General features: G+C 40.7%; 1 protein-coding gene across 1 annotated transcript in view; it reads right to left on the bottom strand.

The window, feature by feature from the left end:
• The window catches only part of MBIP (MAP3K12 binding inhibitory protein 1), a 63,268-nt gene that overhangs the window by 17,448 nt on the left and 23,959 nt on the right, over positions 1-21,861 (bottom strand). Inside the window, exons 3-6 of the mRNA XM_089680246.1 lie at positions 19,012-19,227; positions 12,839-12,935; positions 9,015-9,080; positions 4,192-4,341 (exon numbers count right to left, since the gene is read on the bottom strand). Of these exons, the coding sequence (XP_089536372.1) occupies positions 4,192-4,341; positions 9,015-9,080; positions 12,839-12,935; positions 19,012-19,227 (529 nt within the window). The remainder of the gene's footprint in view (positions 1-4,191; positions 4,342-9,014; positions 9,081-12,838; positions 12,936-19,011; positions 19,228-21,861) is intronic.

Raw genomic sequence — 21,861 nt, forward strand, 5'->3', positions numbered from 1 at the left:
GTGTGCAATTTAGTTAATATATACGTTAAAAAAACAAAACAAAAAACAAAATTATTCTTGAATATCTATAAGCAATCCACTCTCAGAATACCAGAAGAAATATATACACTCAATGGCTACTTTATTTGGTACACCTTGCTAGTACCGGGTTGAACCCCCTTTTGCCTTCAGAACTGCCTTAATTCTGCATGGCACAGATTCAACAAGGTGTTGGAAACATTCCTCAAAGATTCTGGTCCATATTGACATGAAAGCATCATGCAGTTGCTGCAGATTTGTTGATGCGAATCTCCCGTTCCATCACATCTCAAAGGTGCTCTATTGGATTGAGATCTGGTGACTGTGGAGGCCATTGGAGTACAGTGAATTCAATCATGTTCAAGAAACCAGTTTGAGATTTGAGCTTTGTGACATGGTGCATTATCCTGCTGGAAGCAGCCATCAAAAGATGGGTACACTGTAGTCAAAGGCATGAACATGGTCAGCAATAATACTCAGGTAGGCTGTGGCATTTAAACAATGCTCAATTGGTACTAAGGGGCCCAAAGTGTGCCAAGAAAATATCCCCCACACCATTAAACCACATCCATGAGCCTGAAAAGGTTGGTACAAGGCAGGAAGGATCCATGCTTTCATGTTGTTTACGCCAAATTCTGACCCTACCATCTGAATGTTGAAGCTGAAATCGAGATTCATCAGACCAGGCAATGTTTTTCCAATCTTCTACTGTCCAATTTTGCTGAACCTGCGAATTGTAGTCTCAGTTTCCTGTTCTTAGCTGACAGGAGTGGCACCCGATGTGGTCTTCTGCTGTTGTATCCCATCTGTTTCAAGGTTTGACGTGTTGTGCGTTCAGAGATGGTATTTTGCATACCTTGTAACGAGTGGTTATGGTTTAGTTACTGTTAATGGTGCACCGAAATGAAAATTCTGGTGCCGAAATAGAAAATTCAAAATGCACATGGCTGAAAACCGAAATGTGCAAATTTTTAAAAACGAATATATATTTTTTGGAAGAAAATACACTTTAATAAAAAAATAAATAAGATAGATAGATCTCCCAATTGTTTTGTAAAATATGAAAAAAGGATGTTACGTCGAGTAAATTGATACCCAACATGTCACGCTTTAAAATTGCTCACGCTCGTGGAATGACGGGAAACTACGGTACTTAAAAATCTCCATGGGTGATGCTTTAAAAATTTCTACAGGTTAGCAGTGTAAAGTTACAGAGGAGGTCTAGAGCGAGTATTGCTCTTGCTCGGGCGTTTGTGGCGATACCTCACATGTGTAATTTGAACACCATTTACATATGTGGGCATGGCCTAAGTATGCGTTCACCATAAGAAGGGCTGGACCCGGGAGTGATATCGCTTTGGTCCTCCAAGGGCATAGAGATGAGTGAAGGCTATCTTTCCTTCACTAATCTATGTCCAGCGCCATGATCATTCGATGGTTTCTCAGTTAAGAACTACTGAGCGGCAGCTGATGGTGGCAGTGGCGGGGTTTTTTTGGCACCTGTATCATTAGCACAGCCATGCAAAACAGTGTGATTACAGTGAAGCACACAGACACAGCACTTACTAAAACAGCACACAATTAACCCTTTGATCGCCCCTCATGTTAACCCCTTCCTGTCCAGTGCCATTAGTACAGTGTCAGTGCTTTTTTTTTTTTAGCATTGATCATTGTATTGGTGTCACTGGGGATGTCAGTGACACCAAGTCAGTTCCCCAGTGTCCGAATGCCCGCCGCAGTCCCGCTATAAGTTGCTCATCACCGCCATTACTAGTAAAAATAGAAAACAAAATGCCAGTATATATACACCGACATTTGTAAATGCTATAATTTTCACGTAAACCAACTAATTTACACGTATTGGAATTTCTTTTGGCAGACATGTAGCAGAATACATTCTGGCCTAAATTTATGACAAAATTTGAATTTTTAAAAATTTTTTACTGGACATGTTTAATAGCAAAAAGTCAAAAATTGTTTTTTTCTCAAAATTGTCGGCCTTTTTTTAAAAAAAAAAAAAGAAAGAAAAAAAAAGCACAGGTGATCAAATACCACTGAAAGAAAGCTCAAATTCGTGGGGGGAAAAAAAAAGGACTTAAATTTCATTTGTGTGCAAAGTTGCATGACCGCACAATTGTCAGTTAAAATAACGCAGCGCCTTAACGCAAAAAATGGCCCGGTGAGGAAGGGGGGGGGGGTAAATCATCAGGAGGGCAAGTAGTTAAAAGGAGTCCTGCACTAAAAAAAAAAAAAAAAAAACAAAACAAAAAACACCAGCTGCCTGGCTGACACAATAACTTCAATACTTGAGTTCCTGACCTGGAACAAGCAGGAATTCTGACCTTACCCTACAAACAATGGTGGCACACTTTCTGGGTCAGAGTAGAAGGCAGCCAGCCAAGAAACTAACATTGTATTCACTGTAAAGACATATGAATTAGTTGGAAAATAGCAACTTAAGGGATATAAAACCCAAATACAAAAATGTAATATATTGCAGCTTACCAGTACTTAGATGTGGTGGCTGTTTTAGTTTTTTTTCTTTTTTTTTTTTTTTTAGACTTTTTCCCCTAATTAAAGCGGGTGATCCAGCCAGTAACACCTCCTGTTTTAAGGAGTCTGCATTCTGGATGAGGTAGTAAAGAAGATACCTTTGGACAGTGGCATGGTCAGTCGGGTGAGAGGAAAGTGTTAGACTAGCAGACTGAGATGGACTCGACTAACAAATTGAAGCCAAACTCCAGCTGACACTTTATAAACAGTTACAACAACATTTTTTTCATTTGGTATAAACATTTTACCCAAATAAAATAAAAGCTGACCATTACAAGCTCCCCTGTCAGCACTAAATGGTTTGCCTCACCCCTCTAACTGCTACTGTCTGGATAGCCTGGTCTGCTAAAGTTGAAAAATAACAGACTTATTGGCAGGATCACCAGGCAAAAATAAAAAGGAAAGTAAGCTGAAAATAACAGACTTATTGGCAGGGAAAAGCCTTCAAAAGAAAACTAACAGCCACTATATCTAAAAATTTGTGAGCTGTAATTTAAAGAAAATGTGTTTTTGGTTTCAATACCGCTTTAAAGCAATATTGAAAAATATAGCAGATGGGGGTTTAGTACTGTTTACATCTATATGTTTAGGAGGGTGCCATAAGTCATTTTGGTACATTTCATCCATTTTAAACAAAGTGACTATTTATAAAATTGTTTTCCATTTATAGGTCACGTTTTGTCTATTTTTCACATTCACTTAATACTATATTATTAACAAGCTACCCTCAAGGCTTGTCGAGTGTTTACGGAGCAACTCTTAATAAGTGTAGATATGCATCAAGTACTCCTTATGCTTGCATGCCTTTAATACAAGACCTTTTTGAAAATACAGCGAACTTAGTTAACGGGAAAAAAAAACAAAAAACAAACATTCAGACATTGGGGTAAATTCACGTCTACTAAAAAATTGTAAATGTTCCAGTGGTTTAGTGGTTAGCACTGCCACCTTGGGGTTCCTTATTTGTATCCTGGTCAGAACAATACCTGCATGGAGTTTGCATGTGCTCCCTGTGATTACATGGGTATCCTCTGGTGTCCTCCCACATTCCAAAGAGAAGCTAGATCTTGTTTATTTATTGGATCCTGTCTAATCTGGTTTTGGTATGCGTATGCATATGAAATAGGGACCTCATATAGTAAGCTCCTTAAGGGCAGGGATAGTGATGTGATTGTACAGTGTGTAAAGTGCATTTGCGGTACTAAAAAAGTACCTGCAGTAAAATACCTTGGGGAAAGAAAAAAAAAAAAAAAAGAAAAAAAAAAAAAAAGAAATTCTCCATCAAACTGTTATAATTTCTCCTTTTAGAAAATATGAAGATGTAGGTCAGCTGTCATTTTGTTAATGTTTCAATGATAAAACGGAGTTAGAATAATCACATAGGAGTTTCAGCCCTGAGAAGGAATATTTAAAAATACCAAAACAGTTGGATAATATGAGCTTTTATTAAATGTACTTCTGTGTTTTGACATGAAATTTTTATCATTGCCAGTATCATGTGTAGTACATAAACACTTGATAATTTTCAATAGCCTAATTGATAAACAGCATGGAGAGAGGAGAAAAAAAAGCATTTTAGGTATACTGAAACAATTAGCTAGGAAGTAAAAGTAGCAGTACCTGGCTTTAGCTGTATGTGGCATTCAATATTGTGTAGTCTCTCTTCTATAGCCTGATTTTCACAATCCCGTTGAAGAGAATGCATTCTTGAGCTAGAAGATGAGCCACTGCTTCTAGTCTGGGGCCCATAGGCATTTACAACCTTAGAAACTGGATTGAAGACACAAACTTGGTTATTTGTTTTACTGTTATCCCGTTGTTTTTATCTCTAAAAGTAGCCAGCAATCTTTTCAATAACAAAACAATGGTTAGTGTAAAAATTAAAGCAGTTATAAAGTTAAAAAAAAAAAAAAAAGTGTTATAGTTACCTGCTCTGTGCAATGATCCTCCTCTTCTGGGGTCCCCCTCCGGTGCTCTAGGCTCCTCCTCTTGTGTGTGCAACCTTAGGAAACCACTTCCTATGGTTCACTCCTGAGCCCAGCTGTGTGCAACCATTGACACACAGCGTGGCTCAGCCTTGTCCTTCTCTCTCTCCACACTGGATTTGACTAACAATTGCAGGAATCATTGGCTAGCGCTTCTCTCAGCCAGGCTTGTGCCTGTTAATCATGTATAGCAGCACAGAGCACTGGAATGATAAGGCAGAAAGTCCATTTCCAACAAGAGAAAAACACAAACAAAACAAAAAAAACAACGGCATAAGGGACATAACTTACATTCAGTAGGATGTGTCTATTGTGCCGATGCCTCTTCTGTCAGTTGAAATCTTCCTCCACCCATGCACCCCCATCCCCCCCCCAGACTGTTGTTGTAATCTTTTAGTGCATTGGGGGGTTAATAGAATGGGCTGTCACAGGTTTTCATCAAGAAAACTCGACTATGCCCATCCTTTCCTTCCAGCCCTGCCATTCATAGAAGCTGTACCACAGCATCTATGGATGAAACAGGATCTATGCCCATCATCCATTCATAAGAGCCGCTTTATTCATAGAAGCTGTAGTACAGTGTTTTTCTGGAATTTGGTCCCTTTCAAACTCTGTACCAGACACACCTTTTTTTTTAATCTTTTATGTTGGCTCTATTGATTACATACTGCTTTCAGCGGAGAATTTCCCCTGCTGATAGCGGGGATTTCTCATCGATAAGATGCAGGAAAGTGTCGGCTCTTTGCCATCAGCAGCAGGCATGAGTCCACTGTTCTTAGGTTTGAGTCACCAGTTGCTAGAACGCTGACGCATGCTGGCTCCTAACAACCAGCACAAGTCGCATTCAAAAATGAAGCATGTAGATCAGATTTTGATGCTTTACCAAGTCTATGGACCACAAAATCGCACCATATCACACCAAAGTAGCGCAGGACCCTTCTCCAAAGTTGCATGGCAGCTGTGCTGCATTTATGTAAGCGGCATCACTGGAAGCAATGTTATTTCCATTGTCATGCAAATCGCATCATTGGGAAGAAGGCAATAGTTACATAGTTAATCTGGCTGAAAAAAGACAAAAGTCCATCCAATTCAACAGTTTAAAAAAAAAAAAAAAAAAAAGTTATAATTCTACACCCACAGTTGATCCAGAGGAAGGCAAAAAAAACCCCAGCAAAGCATGATCCAATTTGCTCCTGCAGGGGATAAAATTCCTTCCTGATCCCCCAACAGGCAATCGGATATTCCCTGGATCAACTTTACCTATAAAATGTTAGTATCCAATTATATTCTGTGTATTTAGGAGAGAATCCAGGCCTTTTTTTAATGCAATCCACTGAGCTGGCCAGAACCAACTCGAGGGAGTCTATTCCACATTTTCACAGCTCTCACTGTGAAGAAACCTTCCCGTGTTTGGAGATTACATTTCTTTTCCTCAAGACGTAAAGAGTGCCCCCTTGTCCTCTGATGACCTCAGGATGAATAGCTCTACACCGAGTTCACTATATGAACCACTGATGTATTTATATATGTTGATCATATCCCCCCTTAATCTCCTCTTCTCTAGAGAGAATAAATTCCATTCCTCTAATCTTTCCTCACAGCTGATCTCCTCCATGCCTCTTATCAATTTGGTTGCCCTTCTCTGCACTTTCTCCAGTTCCCCAAAGTTGTTTGTGAATTGGTGCCCAAAACTGAACTACATATTCCAGATGAGGTGTTACTGTAACCCATGAGTAAAGTCAGAGGGGAGGAAAAGGAGAGTTTAATGTTGTTGGTATCCACTATTTCTAAGAGTAGCAATAGTCTCTGGAATAGATAAGTAGTAACAGAAAATTCTGCTTTAGTCAGACAGGCCACATGTGCATGCGTGAGGGAGTCTGGATCAAGTGGATGGAATTGTGTCAGCAAGTCCTTGCTCCAGAACAAGGGAACAAATATCAACCTGATAAGAACGTGAGTTTCCTTTGGATCTGCAGTGGAATTCTCCCCATTTGTCCCTTGTGCTTCTACTCCTAAGAAGCCTTTAATCCGCCATTGCCAAGTGAGGATCTTCCCTACGTGGTACTTAAAGAATGGATGTGGACTTCAGCGTGTCTGATACAAAGGAAGCCAATTCATCCAGGAGCTCCTGGATAATAGAGTTTCTGTGGCTGTGTCGCTAAGGTATCAGATAACAGCATACAATCAGCTTCTTGGCAGTGAAAGATGGTGGCCGGAAGTACACAGTGGGAGTCTTATAAGAACTATGTCACTTGCTAAAGAGTAATTTCCAGTAGTGATATGAAGAGAAAACCACTACATTTAAATAGGTAAATGCTAAAATGTTATGGAGGGGGACGGGGGCAGCATAAGCAAAGCTTCTGTTAATGTCCAATCATATGAAGGTAGCTGCAGTGAACACCAGGTACCTCCTCCCCCTCAAAGTCAAAGGGAGGAGGAGGCAGATAAGCAGAGCTTCCACTTTTGGGTGGAACTCCGCTTTAAGGCAAATTATATAACACACACACTACAGTGTACAGTTTTAGGCAGGTGTGGAAAAATGCTGTAAATTTAGAATGCTTTCAGAATTAGACGTGCCAATAGTTCATTTACTTTCCATTTTGTTAATAGATAAAAATAAACAGTAGAAAAATCCAAATAAAATCAATATTTGGTGTGGCCACCCTTTCCATTCAAAACATCAATTCTTCTAGGTACACTTGCACACAGGTTTTCAAGGAACTCTGCAGGTAGGTTGTTCCAAACATCTTGGGGACCTAACCCCAGATCTTCTGTGGATGTAAGCTGCCTCAAATCCTTCTTTCTCCATGTATTTCCAGACAGACTCTATGTTAAGATTAGGGCTCTGTGGGGGTCAAACTATCACTTCCAGGACTACTTCTTTACACTGAAGATAGTTCTTAAAGTGGCTTGAAAAGCTGAACGTTGTTTACCTTCATGCATTCTATGCATAAAAGGTAAAAAACCTTCAGAGTGCAGCTCCACTCTCAGCTCCCCTAATACTTACATGAGCCGGACCATGAAACAGCAAATGTGCACAAGGGCCTTCGTTCTTCCAGGTCTCTCTCCCTTCATTGGCTGACACAGTAGCGGGAGGCAATGGCTCATGATGCTGTCAAGCACAACCACTAGGGAAGGAGCAAGGGGCAGGACCAAGCCGTTGCTCTGCAAGTCTTATGGACATACAGGTCCAACTTTGGAGTGAGCGTACATGAGTGCCCCCAGAGCAAGCAGCTTGTTCTGGGGGTACTTGGCAGGGGGAAAGACCAGAAGTGCTGGTGGGGAACCTGAGAAGAAGAGGATCTGGGCAACTCTTTGCAAAACCATTGCACAGAGCAGACAAGTATGGCATGTTTGTTATTCTACTTTATTAAAAAAGCCAAAGCTTTACAACCACTTTAATGACATTGGCTGCATGTTTAGGGTCGTTTGCCTGTTGCAGAATAAGGGCCAGTTTCACACCTCTCTGACTATATGGCATGATTGATAAGTATCTGCCTGCATTTCTCAGCATTCAGGACACCACTGATCCTGACCAAATCTCTAACTCCATTTGTAGAAATGCAGCCCCAAACTTACAAAGAACCTCCACCATGCTTCACAGTTGCCTGCAGACACTCATTGTTCCTCTCTCCAGCCCTTTGTGAACAAACTGCCTCCTACTAGGAGTCGAGAGCACCTGCTGCTATTTTTCTGCACCCCAGTTCCTATGTTTTCATACATAGGATGAGGAAACAAAAACATAGGAACTGGGGTGCAAAAAATGGCAGCAGGTGTTCTGAACTGATAAGTCAACATTTGAAATATTTGGCTGGTGGAGGTTTCTTGCAAGTATGGGGCTGCATTTCTACAAATGGATTCGGAGATTTAGTCAGGATCAATGGTGTCCTCAAAGCTGATAAATATAGGCAGATACTTATCCATCATGCCATACCGTCAGGGAGGCATGTGATTGGTCCCAAATTTATTCTGCAGCAAGACAACAACCCCAAACATACAGCCAATTGCTTATATTCAGCATAAAGAATAACAAGGAGTCCTGGAAGTGATGGATTGGCCTCCACAGAGCCCTGATCTCAACATTATGGAGTCTGTCTGGGATTACACGAAGAGACAGAAGGATATGAGGCAGCTTATATCCACAGAAGATCTGGGGTTAGGTCCCCAAGATGTTTGGAACAACCTACCTGCAGAGTTCCTTCAAAAACTGTGTGCAAGTGTACCTAAAAGAATTGGTGCGGTTTTGATTGCAAAGGATGGTCATATAAAATAATGATTTGATTTTCTTTTACTTTCCATTTGTTATAAAAATCTATCAACACTTCTATTTCTGAAAGCATTCTTAATTTACTGCATTTTTTCACATCTGCCTAAAAAACTTTTACACAGTAATATATTATATATAAACAAACACACATACTTTTTTTGCCCTAGGGTTCAAGTTCCTTCATACTGCACCTTTTATGTGGCTCTTGAATCCAGGAAAGGGGGTAAAAACAGCATCAGTTCGGGCACAACTGTTTTCTGTGAAAGAACAAAAGTAGTTGCAGAATACGTAATGGCTACAAAGTGATTTATTGCATGTTGCATTTTGACAGAAATACTTAAATAATTTTTAATGCACAACATGAATATTTTAATGGCAATTTTACCTTGGGCATAAATGAATGTAACAGGTCCTGCACAGGTTTTTAAACTCAGCTGCTATACTCAACCAATCTCTGATGTTGTTAACCACAGGCTAACCGCTCCTGTCTTTCACACCTCTTATGGGTTTCTTGATGACTAGCACCTTCAATCCAGTTACTAAAAACTCAGGGTATAAAGGTTCTGCCACTGATCTGGGATAAACAACAAAAATGCTGTGCCACATAACTATTTGGCACAGCTCTTTGTACGCTACCACCAGAGTAGGACAATGACCTGTGATCTGACCAAACTCATTTATTTTCTTTCTGGATCACGGGTTCTAACACAAGGGGCAGTGGTGTGAGGACCTGATCCCAAAGTTGGGCTTTTATTTAGAATTGCTCTTTAAACTTACATTTATTCATGTAGAAAATAATTCCTAAAACGTCAGTTTCTTACACACCACTATTAACTGCTTCCGGACCACCCTATAGCAGAAATACTGCTACAGGGCGGCATGGGTGCGCAAAATCATATACACACACACGTAAATATACACACACACACACACATATACACACACATATACACACACATGCACGTGATTTTGCATTTCCGGGTAGTGGGTGCGCGCACCCTACCCGCGCCGCAATTCGTGGCCACGGCGGTCAATCACCAGGTCCCAGCTGGTGATTTCCGAGGATCTCCGACGGGGAGGAAAACGGTTTCTCCTCCCTGTCAGCTCTGGCACACTGCTTTGTAATTACACCGCTCCCTAGTAAAACACTCCCAGCACACAGTTAACCCTTTGATCGCCCCTTATGTTAACCCCTTCCTTGCCCGGTGCCATTAGTACAGTGTCAGGTTTTTTTTTTTTGTTTTTTTTTAGCACCGAGCACTGGTGGCACTACGAATGTCAGTTTCCCCCAGTGTCAGTATGTCCGCTGCCATTACTAGTAAAAATTTGTTTGTTTTTTTTTTAAATCCCAGTATACATACCGCTATTTGTAAAAGCTATAACTTTCACATAAACCAATCAATTTACACGTATTGGGTTTTTTTTTCACCAAAGACATTTATTGGATATGTTTTATGGTAAAAAGTAAAAAAAAAAACATTGTTTTTTGTTCAAAATTGTCGGCCTTTTTTTTTTTTTTTTACAGGTCAAACAATAAAAAAAACATGAAAAATGGCCTGGTCAGGAAGGGGGGGGGGGGGTAAATCCTCAGGAGGGTAAGTGGTTAAGTATATTTATTTTTTTAATAAGTAAAGTACGAATGAAAAAGTGCAATCAGGATATAAATGTAAGGTCCGTGAGAAAATGGCAGGTGAAAAAAGGTCAGGCTATCCAAAAGAGATAATTCATTTTTGCCTGTATACCTAAGGGGGAAAGAGGAAGGGGGGAAATCATCCATCAACTTCATATTTCCCAAGTACTTCAGTTGTAGGATGGTAAAAGGAAACATTCTTGTGTTGCCAACATTATGGAAGAAGGGGCTAACTTTATTTGCTGGACTTTTCTGCTAGGCTTACACAGTAGACTTGTAAATATGAGTACATCAAGGACTTAAATGCCTGTAATCCTATATTTTTTTTAAACAAAAAAGGGAGTGCTTTATTAAGTCAGTTGTATATTACAAAGTAGCATAGTACAATGCCATAGATAACCATTGAATGGACATCAACAGGTATAGCAGTTTAACTATGCAATACAATGAAAAGTCATACATTTGGAAAGAAGAAGCCAAAGTTTAGCAGATGATAATTATGGACAGGGTGAGCAATACAAGAGGCAAAATTGTGTGTGCCATATCTGCAGCTGAGGTGTGTAGGAGGCACAAAGGGACACTGGGGGGGAAGGGGGAAGAGAGCTCAAGAAGGAGGAAAAGAGGGGGTGTGGATTAAATAAAAGTAATATGGGATAGAGGGGGGAGGGGAGAGCAGGAACGGTGCAGCCTAGCATAATACCCTATCCAGCACCCTCCATCCCACCAACCAAATAAAAATTAAAAAAAAATAAATAAAAAAGGGGGGGGGGTGTCTAGGGAGACCACACCTGCTCATACTTCCAAGTGCACATTGATTGTATATTAGGCAAGTCTATACAGAGGCAGGGCTGCATCCACTAATGCCTCCCAGAAAGACGACTTGAGGGGGCTGATGAGGACCACTTCTACCTGTTTTTTCCTTTGCAAAAAGGAAATATTGTTGGAGATCAGTAGTTTAGCATGGTGTGAGCATTGATCATCCTCATGGATACCCAGTAGGGTCAGTTCCAGAGAGGATGGCAGAGACAATTGCAAGCAGAGATTGCCTGTAATTATTAAAGAATATGTAAACCCAGCTTTTTATTTTCCTGATACGTGCCTGCTGTACCATGTACTTGTATGAAAAAGTATTTTGTTCTTTGTTTTCCCTCCCTTGTGTGAAATCCTTAATGTTTTGCCAGTCCCTCTGCTTTCCTATTAAAAAACTGACCACATTAGACATGAGAGCCAGTTTTCTGGCTGTGCTGGGAGCAAATTCAATGATCAGGCTTGTGCTAACACGCTCCCCCTGCTGCACAGTCATTCACTGGGAAGATCAGTATCCTGCCGTTTCTCCTTCCCCAGCTCCTTATGAAGCGGAGAACAGAAGAAATGTGATCACTTAAAAAAAAAAAAAAAGGGTGAAAATGGGTGTTTAAATTTTTCTTTATATCGATCTATACACAAAATATTTTTACCATTCATTTATAATTTAAACTGAATGGGTTGTTTTACATGATGAGGGGGGTTTACATATACTTTAATGATCCCAAGGCAAAGAATGTACAAAAGGTCACTTTATAAATTCTATGTTTCAATGCCTTGTTTCCATTTGCTATGGAGGGGGGGGGGGGGGGGTAGTACCTCGCAGTACCACTCCTCAACTTCTTTAGCTGGGAAGTCAGCGGCCGGGGGTGCCACAGCCATGATGCTTTGCTTTATGGGCACAGCAGGAATTATACCCCCTGTCACACTTGGCCGGCACTACTCCCTATCGAAAAGGGACCCATTCAAGTGAGTTCTGAAACTGCCCCATAACCATGCATTTAACAAAAATAATTGACCTAAACTAGCCTGTTTGGTCATGCCCTTGGTGCTCCAAACTATAAAGCATCAAGCATTCTAGGTAAATTATTTCACTGTTACCCCATAAGATGCTTGTGTTTGAAACAAAATATGTAGATTCTCACACACCTATGACACTGAAAAAGGACAAAACAATGGTAACCATTAGAAAGCAACTAAAACTGAAACCATATAAAACAGGGATATTTTGTTTTTAAATTAGCAGTCATTACTTTACTTTTCTAACGTCTATATGCAGCACAAATTACTTCTCAAGATCAATATGATTTTTAAGTGACAGGATGCCAGTTGCAATTTACAATCATCAATTTGCAACAACTGTCAGGTTCTGCTGCCGTCAGTTTTATATGCAACAAAAATGAAAGTAAGCTGGTGTTTGTGGCGTGTTTGTGCTGCAATTTCATCTCGCTTTTTTTCTGCTAGATGAATTGAAGTGAGCTGCTAGCTGTAAAAAGCCATGAATCAGACAGAGAGCAGGCATTTTGAGTCATATCTCTGGCTGAGATCACTGGGAAATGGACTGACTGTAGGAGCATTTACCTTGATTACAATCAATAACGTTGCAGAACTCCCGGACGTTGTTTTCATTGATCTCTGCTTGCTTTCTCTCCATGAATGCCAATATCCTTCTGTCGATCTACAGGGAGAAAGTATGGGAGGGAAAAAAGTGAGGGCGAGTTGGAATCAGCTGTGTTAAAAACCCCACGCAGCATGCCTGCAGCCCTCTACTTTAGAAACTCGGCTTTGATTTCGGACACTCAATATGAAATTCTGAAAGCTAAAGTGGAGAAGAGCTGTAAAGAGCATTGCGAAGATAGCAACATAACAGCATCTCTAGGCAGTCTCACTTTCAAGGAAAAAAAAAAAAAAAAAAAAAAAGGACTTATTTCTCTGGGAAGGAGAACTAATAATTACCATACAAAATGCACGACCGACTTTAAATGTCTAGATAAAAGTTTGCATCCCTTCAAAATTAAAATTATTTGGGTAACAAGCAAAGAAAATATTTATATTATCAGAACAGAATCATAGCATAGCAAAACAGCACCTACTGTATAGTCCCTACAATCAGGGAAATCAGTCTTCCACACATTAAGTGGAATGCATGGACTTTATTTTCTATAAATCTTATAGGATTGTTACATTTACTAATGCTATACTGTAAAGGGGAATAAAGAGCATCAGCTATGTGGAAAGAATTGCTTAAAATTATCTGAAGGAAACATTACAATCTCCAACTTAAAGGACAAGCTCTCCTTTGGGAACATGTTACATGTTCAGCTGTTTTTAGGGTGGAACATGTTCCCACTGCTGCACCCACTCATCGATCCCCTCTCTCCCTGTGACATCAGTACGGGGAGAAGTCCCCTGTACCAACTGTCACTTTTTGAAAGGATGGCAGAGTTTTGTGAATGAATCAACTAAAAGTACCGACATCCTTTGCAGATATCAGCTTGTAGTTCTCAAGGAACTAACACAGTGCTGTCGAGTGCTCTAGTAGTTCATGGATTCTTCCTGTCAGAGTGTAACTGCCTGCCCGTACGATGTATGGGCAGACACCTTACACTGACAGTCTACAGAAGTCCTGCATGGTAGCAGCGATCTCCTGATTGCTGGTGCAATGATTTCCAGGCTCATACAGAAAATGAAAAAAAAAAAAAAAAAAAAAAAAAAAAAAAAGGTAAAAGGCTTTTATTTTTTTTTTTAAAGTTAGACTTCTTTAAATTCAACCGAGCTTGAAGCAGATATATACTTACTTTTCCGGCAGCCCGCATCTTAAAACTCTTATGTTTTACAGATCTCCAACCACTACAGGTACCCAGCACTTCTGAGTATGTTGAAAACCTGCTCTCCCACCTCAGTTGTTCATCCTAGCTCCAAAGTCACTACAGGATTTCACGGAATTGAAGAGGGGGAAAGGTGTACTGTAGTCCAGCAGGTGAGAACTCAGGCAGTGCAACAATGGCAGTCAGATGCAATACCACCACAGGAAGGTAGGAGCTCACTGTAATAATGACAAGATCAGAATGTTGATACCCACCTACCCCACTTACCAAAGGAAATTTGTGGGCAGGTAGGCCTTTTAAGACCTACCAAGTCTCTTCTGCAATAAAACATTCTTAACCCCATCACATGATCGGGAAAGGTCCCGATCGAAAGAGACCGGGACCTTTCCGTGAGAACCGGACATGTGTGCTGAGAGCGTGCAGGGCGCGCGCTCTCAGCACATAGGGTTTTTTTTTTTTTTTTAATTGAACACAAATGTGCGGCCGCTAAAAGTCTAGGCCAAGACGCCGCACATTTGTGTGCGGCCGGCGTGAAGAGGTTAATGGAGTTTCATGGCCACAACATACACTTTCAATACAAACAATAGTTATCTTTGAAAATTCAATATAGGTTTACTTTAAAAATCTCCTTGCATACTGTGAATGCAGCCCGTCCCCTGGCCATCTCTTTGCTCAACGTCCTGGATTTCCTGCATGCTCTGCAGCTTCTCCTCTGCTGTTTACTTTCAATTTCTAAGGAGTACATATCCCATAGAACCTTGTTGCCTGCAAGCAGTGACAGCTGTGCTGCCTCTGCCTCCTGAAACCCCTCCTCTCAGCACCTGTCGTTCAGAAGGCAGCTCTGTGAAATGTGTGACACAGCAGTGCTCATCAACCAGGCATAGTAGATACATTTCACAGATTTCAAGGAAGTAAATGTGTGTAATACTTCACACTGTTTTTCAATTATTTCTAGCTTGCTTCTATTATTCTGAATGAACTTGAAGTTTGTGGAGATTAATATAGAATTTTAAATTGACCATAGACATTTTAACTGTTCTTCACCATTTACTTAGACAACAGTTCTGTGAACAGTCTTAGCATGCTTTGCTGCCAGGATGAGTTAATATCCTCCTCACCTGGTTAAAGTGGTAGTAAAGCCTGCCTTGTTTACTTGTACCTATAGGTAAGCCTAAAATAAAGTTTACTCATAGGTACAGTACATACCTCCTAAAACATGCACAGTTTAGAAGATACTTACTATAGTAGCAGCCGATGATGCCACTGGCACATGCACACTGCACTCTCAATGGGCAGCTTGCCGTCCATTAACGGAACCGTGCAGCGGCCATGAATCCTGCACGCATGTGAGGGAGTGATGTGATCATGGCTCGGCCAAACTAACAGCCGAACCCCACGAACCTGGAAGGAAGACCGGGTGAAGATGGAAGTTCTGTCAGCGGTGACAGCGCGCTGCTGGAGTGCTTCATTCTAAGCTAAGTCTTTCATAATATGCTAGCACATTATGTCATTTTGCAAGGGACATTTTTTTTTTTTTTTTTTGGCAGTTTACTACCACCACTTTAAGAGACAGAAGATAAAATACCAAAAGAAGATTCCAGGGAAGAAGCTCACAGATGTTGCATCTCTGGAGTGAGTATAGTTCTACTTTAAAAGGCCTTTTTACCTGTTGATCCTGTTATTTTTCAACTTCCTTTAACAGACCAAACTGTGCAGCAAAAGTTGGTTGAAAATGGTATCTCAACCATGTGATGGGGTGCTTTCAATGATCAGTTTCTAGTCATTCAAAAAAAAAAAAAAAAAAAAAAAAAAAAAAAAAAAAAAAAAAGGGAAGCCGTGGCTAAGAGTGATTCACAGCCTGAACAACATACACATCCTTGGTAGGGAACTGGAAGTAGACAAAGGGTACTAGCTGTAGTAAAAGACAGAAACTACCCTAGGCCTCCAAACTACCTTGTCTTTATTCAAAACTAGAAGGGGCTCCTTGCAAGATAAGGCTGCCAGTTCAGACACTCACCTTTCAGAAGTGATGATTATGAGAACCACCACATTGTGGTCAAGAGCAGAGATTAATGTGTTTAATGGGTTCAAGTAGTGGTTTTTGAAGCTCCGAAAGAAAAAAAAAAAAAAAAAAAAAAAAAAAAAAAAAAACAAAAAACAGTTTCAGATGATAGAGAGTCAAAAAAGAACAGACAGGGGGAGCTACATAGCAGACCTCTAACAAAGAATAGAAAGGTTAGAAACCTAATCCAAGATAGTTCTGAGAGAGCCAAACACTGGTCCAGACCGAGCTGCAGGAAGGAGAGGATTCGTCACACATAGAAACTCCATTCCACCGGGGTGGAAGACCTGAGACTCACATCTAGTGACATATGCCTTCCACGTCTGATGATAGACCTTGAGGGAACTGGATGTCTTAGCTTTTAGCATTGTAGGAATCACAGACTCAGGAACCTGTGTACCTCAGAACCCAGGCTTTAACAGCCAATGGGATGCCCTTCACCTTGACCTGGAGGAAAACGTATCCAATTTGTTGTTAAAACACACTGCATCCATTACCTTTAATGCAGGTATTGGTATAGCTTCCCACATCCAGGTGAGATATGAAAAATAATGGCGACGTATTGCAGAGCATGCTCTTTCTTCAGGCCATTGTTAGTCATATCCAGCGTGACATCACTTTCACCCGCGAGCTGCATTCAACGCTGATCAGGAAGCCCTGCAAGCCTCCAAAACTGCCCACAAGCGTGCCCACAGCCTTGTCCATCCGGCGCACAGGAACCTGGACTGATGACAGCCATTTGCTTGGTGCTACATGCCCTATTACATCTCCTTTTGTGAACATTAAAACGTTGATTTTAATACCACACCTAAATGGCGCTTGTTCGCTCTTTCCCCTTGCAAACTGTATATGCCTGGAATGTGCATGTCTGACAAGGCTGGAACATTAGGTTCTGCCCAAGTCAGGATCCAATCAACATCTTGCCATGGCAAAACCTCTAGTTCCTCTCCAATGACTGATGAATGCCACTACCATGGAGTTGTCCAACTGATATCGGATGACCTTCCAAGTCAGATGGTCCAATGCTGCAGAGACCGCAAAATCATCTGAAGTTTCATAAGGAAAGTTAGAGGTCAACATTCCAAAAACCAAGTTTCCATGACAGGGTACCAAAGATTCATCCCCAGCCCAACAGGCTGGCATCTGTTGTGTGGATCCTCCAAAAGTTGGAAAGGAAGGACTTCCAACTCCAGAGTCACATCCCTGATCCAACAGGCCAGGTACAACCTGATCCTCCATGACAGATGAATTGGTCTATCCAGAGATGAAATCAGCTTGTTCCACAATAACAGAATGTTGCGCTGTAGATGTCTGCAGTGCAAGTGAAAGTCTACCATCAGACTTAGGACTCTTATGCAAAAGTTGGAGATGGACAGCCGCTAGGCTGGGGAGTCAGATGTTTCTCTTGTGGAAGAGCACTCTGGGCCAAGCTGTGTGTAAGACCCAGATACTTCAAATAAGAAACAAAAAGAAAAATTCCTAACAGACAGAAGTGTGCTCCCTAGGTTTCTTCCATTAAAAGATTACTCTTGCCATCATTATCATGTTTGATGTAGTTGTCAAGAGCAGATTTGAGGAGACAAAGTCCCTTGAAGGCTATTTGGAACAAACACTTCTTACAAAAAAGGTTCCATAGTCTGACATAAGTCACCTGAGAGAGCAGATGAGAGACTTCCAGCAAGTCTTGCATGACTGCGTTATAAACATTAGCAAAGAGGGAAAAAGGTCAGCCCACACCGGACAGAGCCAAAAAGGACTCTGAAGATGGAATGGATTCAGATTCAAAGAGCAGAGGATAGCACTATTTGAGGTTGCAGACATCAGTAATATCAGTAGGCGTGCTGCAAACAGCCCCTGAAACCATAAATGTATGAGATGCCACGAGCTTATAATATAATAGGATTGTGCCCCCCCACACCACGTGTCTAGAATAAGTATGTTGCGACCGCGTGGCAGTAAGGCAACTTTTTAGATACTCACAAAACCTAATAGCAGGTGAAGGTTGGATGGCTGAAGGTGACCAAGATCTCTGTAGGCAGGCAGCTGAAACAGGTTAAAGTTAAGCATTCTGTTTTGCAAGTAGTGCTAGCAGTGGGGAGATGCCTCAAGGCTGTATAGCAGGAAACAGCACAGAGCAGGAGTGACATACTACCCCATGGAGGACATGTGCACTCAGTTCAGTGTTAACCTCTTCCATTTCAAAATCAACAGGAACAGGGAGTAAAAGACACCCAGTGGCCCAAGTAATTGGGATAGCTCCTGATGCTCAGCCTACTAAGCAAGTTGCTCAGAAAGCAAGTGCTGAGGTGATTTCAGTGGCTCTGGAATGCTCTGCACCGCCAGCGTATGAAAACAGAAACCAGCAAGCACCCTTCAAGAAGCTTAGTGTCTGTACAACTGAGCTATCCACATAATGTTTATTCCTGCAGTGTCCAGATGTGGTACTCCAAAAGCCAGGCTGACCATGCCATACCACTGCAATATAAAAGACTAAGAACCAGCAGTGATTGAGGGAAGAGCTTTCTTTCAGTTCTCCCACTCCTCCCCAAAGCAAAGCAGGGAGCTAGCAAAAAAAAAATAATAATAATAATAATTTAGTCTAAGCATGCTTGTAGTGGAATGAGTTATCCTGTGCTGCTGTACAGTTTTTTTTGCCAATGTCCAATTTTCCTAAGCAGCAGAATAACTCAAAAGGTGAAAGACTTCCTGTGTCTCTCCATTGACGAGAAAGAAATAAAAGCAAAAAAAATTAAAAAAATAGTAGCTGGCCAGAAAAACATTAAATATGTATTAAAATAAAAATATTGTGTCTAAGTGTAAAGCAATAGTATTTTTTTCCAAAATATCTCAGGATGCCATCTTACCTCTGATTTTCCTGCTTGGATCTGTACAACAGCAGGATCAGTATGACAACTGGTGTCTGACACCCCTTTATCCAAAATACATGTAGTTGTAATGCCAGGGTCGGTTTTCATATTTTTTCCCACATTTGCAGTACAGCTATTTGTTCCATCACCTTCTGTGCTGATACGCTTCTCTCCTTTACCAGTAGACAATGACTGAAGGTGAGCTAAAAGAGGCTAAAAATAAATTAAAAAAAAAAAAAAAAACACAGGCTTATTAATATGAAAGAGCAGATGTGCTATTGCTGGTATTCTAAACATTCAAAAGAACACCATGTTAGTTTAATTTGAATCTTTCATATGCAGGAATCAGACAGACAAAATCCAAAGTGCATCCAACCCCAAAATAAAAAAAAAATATATTGCAGCTTACTAGTCCTTCGATGTGGTGGCCTCATATGTTTTCCCAAGTTATGTGCGATGGTGTGCTGCAGTGTCATTGATTGTGAATGGCATCCCAATGCACATAGATTGCAGCACATCAAAAGGCAGGGTAAACTGCAGTACACCAGCAAAAATGCTTAAGGCCCAGCTTTCAGTCTGTTGTGGTACACCAAGCAGCCCATGCTTGGGTGCCCTAATGCAATAAATATTGATGTCTGTTTCTTGCCTTTCTACAATTTGCCCCCCCCCCCCCATTGATCTGCCCCAGTCTGTTCCATTCTTACACATTTTAGTTTTTTAATTTAATCATGACCTAAGACTGCACTAATTCTAGATTGGATATGAATCAGTTGCCATTTTGAGCTCTCAAACAAAAAAAGGTGAAAGAATGCGCCTTCCTTCCCCTTGGGATGTAGTCTATAGGAAGACTAAGTAACAGCAGCAACAGATTTCACGCCAAGGTTACATATGCAGAGCGCCGGAGACATACAGGTTGGCTGCCATTGCTGACTAAATTCAGACAATGCTAGTTGCTTGGCATAAGTCAATGCATACAAGTGATGTCTGAACTTCACTTCCCTATACCTGTTGTGGACACACACACACACACACACACACACACACACACACACACACACACACCATTTTCAAACATAAAGAGAGTGATATCAGCTTAAACACATCAGTATTAGTGGGAGATTTTATAATTCTATTTAGTAGCCAGCTTTAGTTGCTAGTGGCACAAAGAGTCATTGTTGTATCTGTTATTCAGTTCTGCAGTCACTCCATATTAATACACCCATATTATTATTATTATACTAGAAAGTCAGGGTCTAACGCAAACTCCTATACATATCATCTTAAGAGGTACTACTCCAAGTGTATCAGAATTACGTTAAAGAATATCTCCTGTAAACACCTACAGGCATCAGATTCTTCAGAAACAAGAGTGACTATACTTGCAGGCTATTCAATTCTTGGCCATCTTTGATTATACTTATGACAAAGGCCTTATGTATGAAGGCATGAGTATACATTATTTTATACTGTCATATTTTCAATAGTAATGGATCAGCCAGGATTGTAACAACTTTTTCATTCTTTTTGTCAACGCGTAATCCTGGATATGCACTGACACAATGCATATTGTGTTACAAGTGTAACACTTATTGCCTTTCTCCGTCAAGGCTACAGTAGTAGCTGATCTTTTATAAAATTTGAAAACAAGTCTAAATCAATATGCATTCAGTTGTTTTGTGTCCAGGAAAAGAACATGGCAAGAATTTTATTTTTCTAACATGCCAATCATTATAGGCGTTTACAGTTCTGCCAGGTTTCTGAATATTCCATCAACACACTGCTTATCCTTTTGTCTGCAAAAGGATTTTAACTATACCCACAATGTAATTAGCCCATTTATTATACATTTTCCAATATAAGATCAGACATCATCAAGAGTACTATAGCCAGACAGCGAAGTTTATAGCCCACTTGTTCACTACTATTAGTTTAAAGTGAAGAGGCTCTTAAAGCCAAGGCCAAGTTCGCCTGTCAGAAAAAAAAAATAAAATAAATAATGTACATGTCGTTGCAGAGAAAAAAAACCTTGGCCAGTTTTACTGGCAATGGAATTTCCAGGAATCTTCCAGGACAGCTCACTTGAGTGATGATTGGCATTGCCTTCAACAGGAAACACAAATCAAAAAGATTAAATAGGTCCCCCCTTACCTTCCCTCTTCAGTTGGAAGAATTCAAACAAACTCAAAACTCCCAGTGAATAATACAAACAAACCAGGTAAGAATATATCCGCTGTCCTGGAAGATTCTTGGAAATAACATTACTGGTAAGAGGAACCAAGGTTTTCCCCAATCATCTTCCAGGATAGCCCACGAGGGGTGAGGAGGTCAAAAAAAAAAAAAAAAAAAAATCATAAGGGGGGGGAACCACAGCCTGCAAAACATTCCTGCCAAAGGATAGACCCTGGCTGAATTACATTTCTACCGATCTCCACTCGGTAGTGCTTTACAAAAGCATGGAATGAAGACTGTACTGCCGCTCTTGCAATGTGTTCCCATGAAGCACCTGCCTTTTCAGCCCAGGATGTGGCTAGTGATTTTTTTTTGAGTGTTCCCTAACCTTAGCAGGCAGTCTCTGACCCGAATGCTTGTAGGTTAGACAGATCGTGCTTCTAATCCACCTAGCAATGAAACTTTTGGGAAGCAGAAAGGCCTTTCTAGGAACCCCTGTAGAAAACTTGGGAGCGGAGAGGATTTCCTGAAACCTCTGGTAACTTCCAAATACATAATTAGGCATCTCCTAATGTCTAAATAACAAACGTTCCTCTCCCTTATTCTTAGGGTCACTGCAAAAACTGGGTAACGCAACCTCTTGTGACATGTGAAAGTTAGAAACTAGTTTAGGTATAT

The sequence above is a fragment of the Staurois parvus genome, unplaced genomic scaffold, assembly GCF_062004578.1.
Source record: "Staurois parvus isolate SC_StPar_1 unplaced genomic scaffold, SC_StPar_1.0 ptg000237l, whole genome shotgun sequence".
Classification (NCBI taxonomy): domain Eukaryota; kingdom Metazoa; phylum Chordata; class Amphibia; order Anura; family Ranidae; genus Staurois; species Staurois parvus.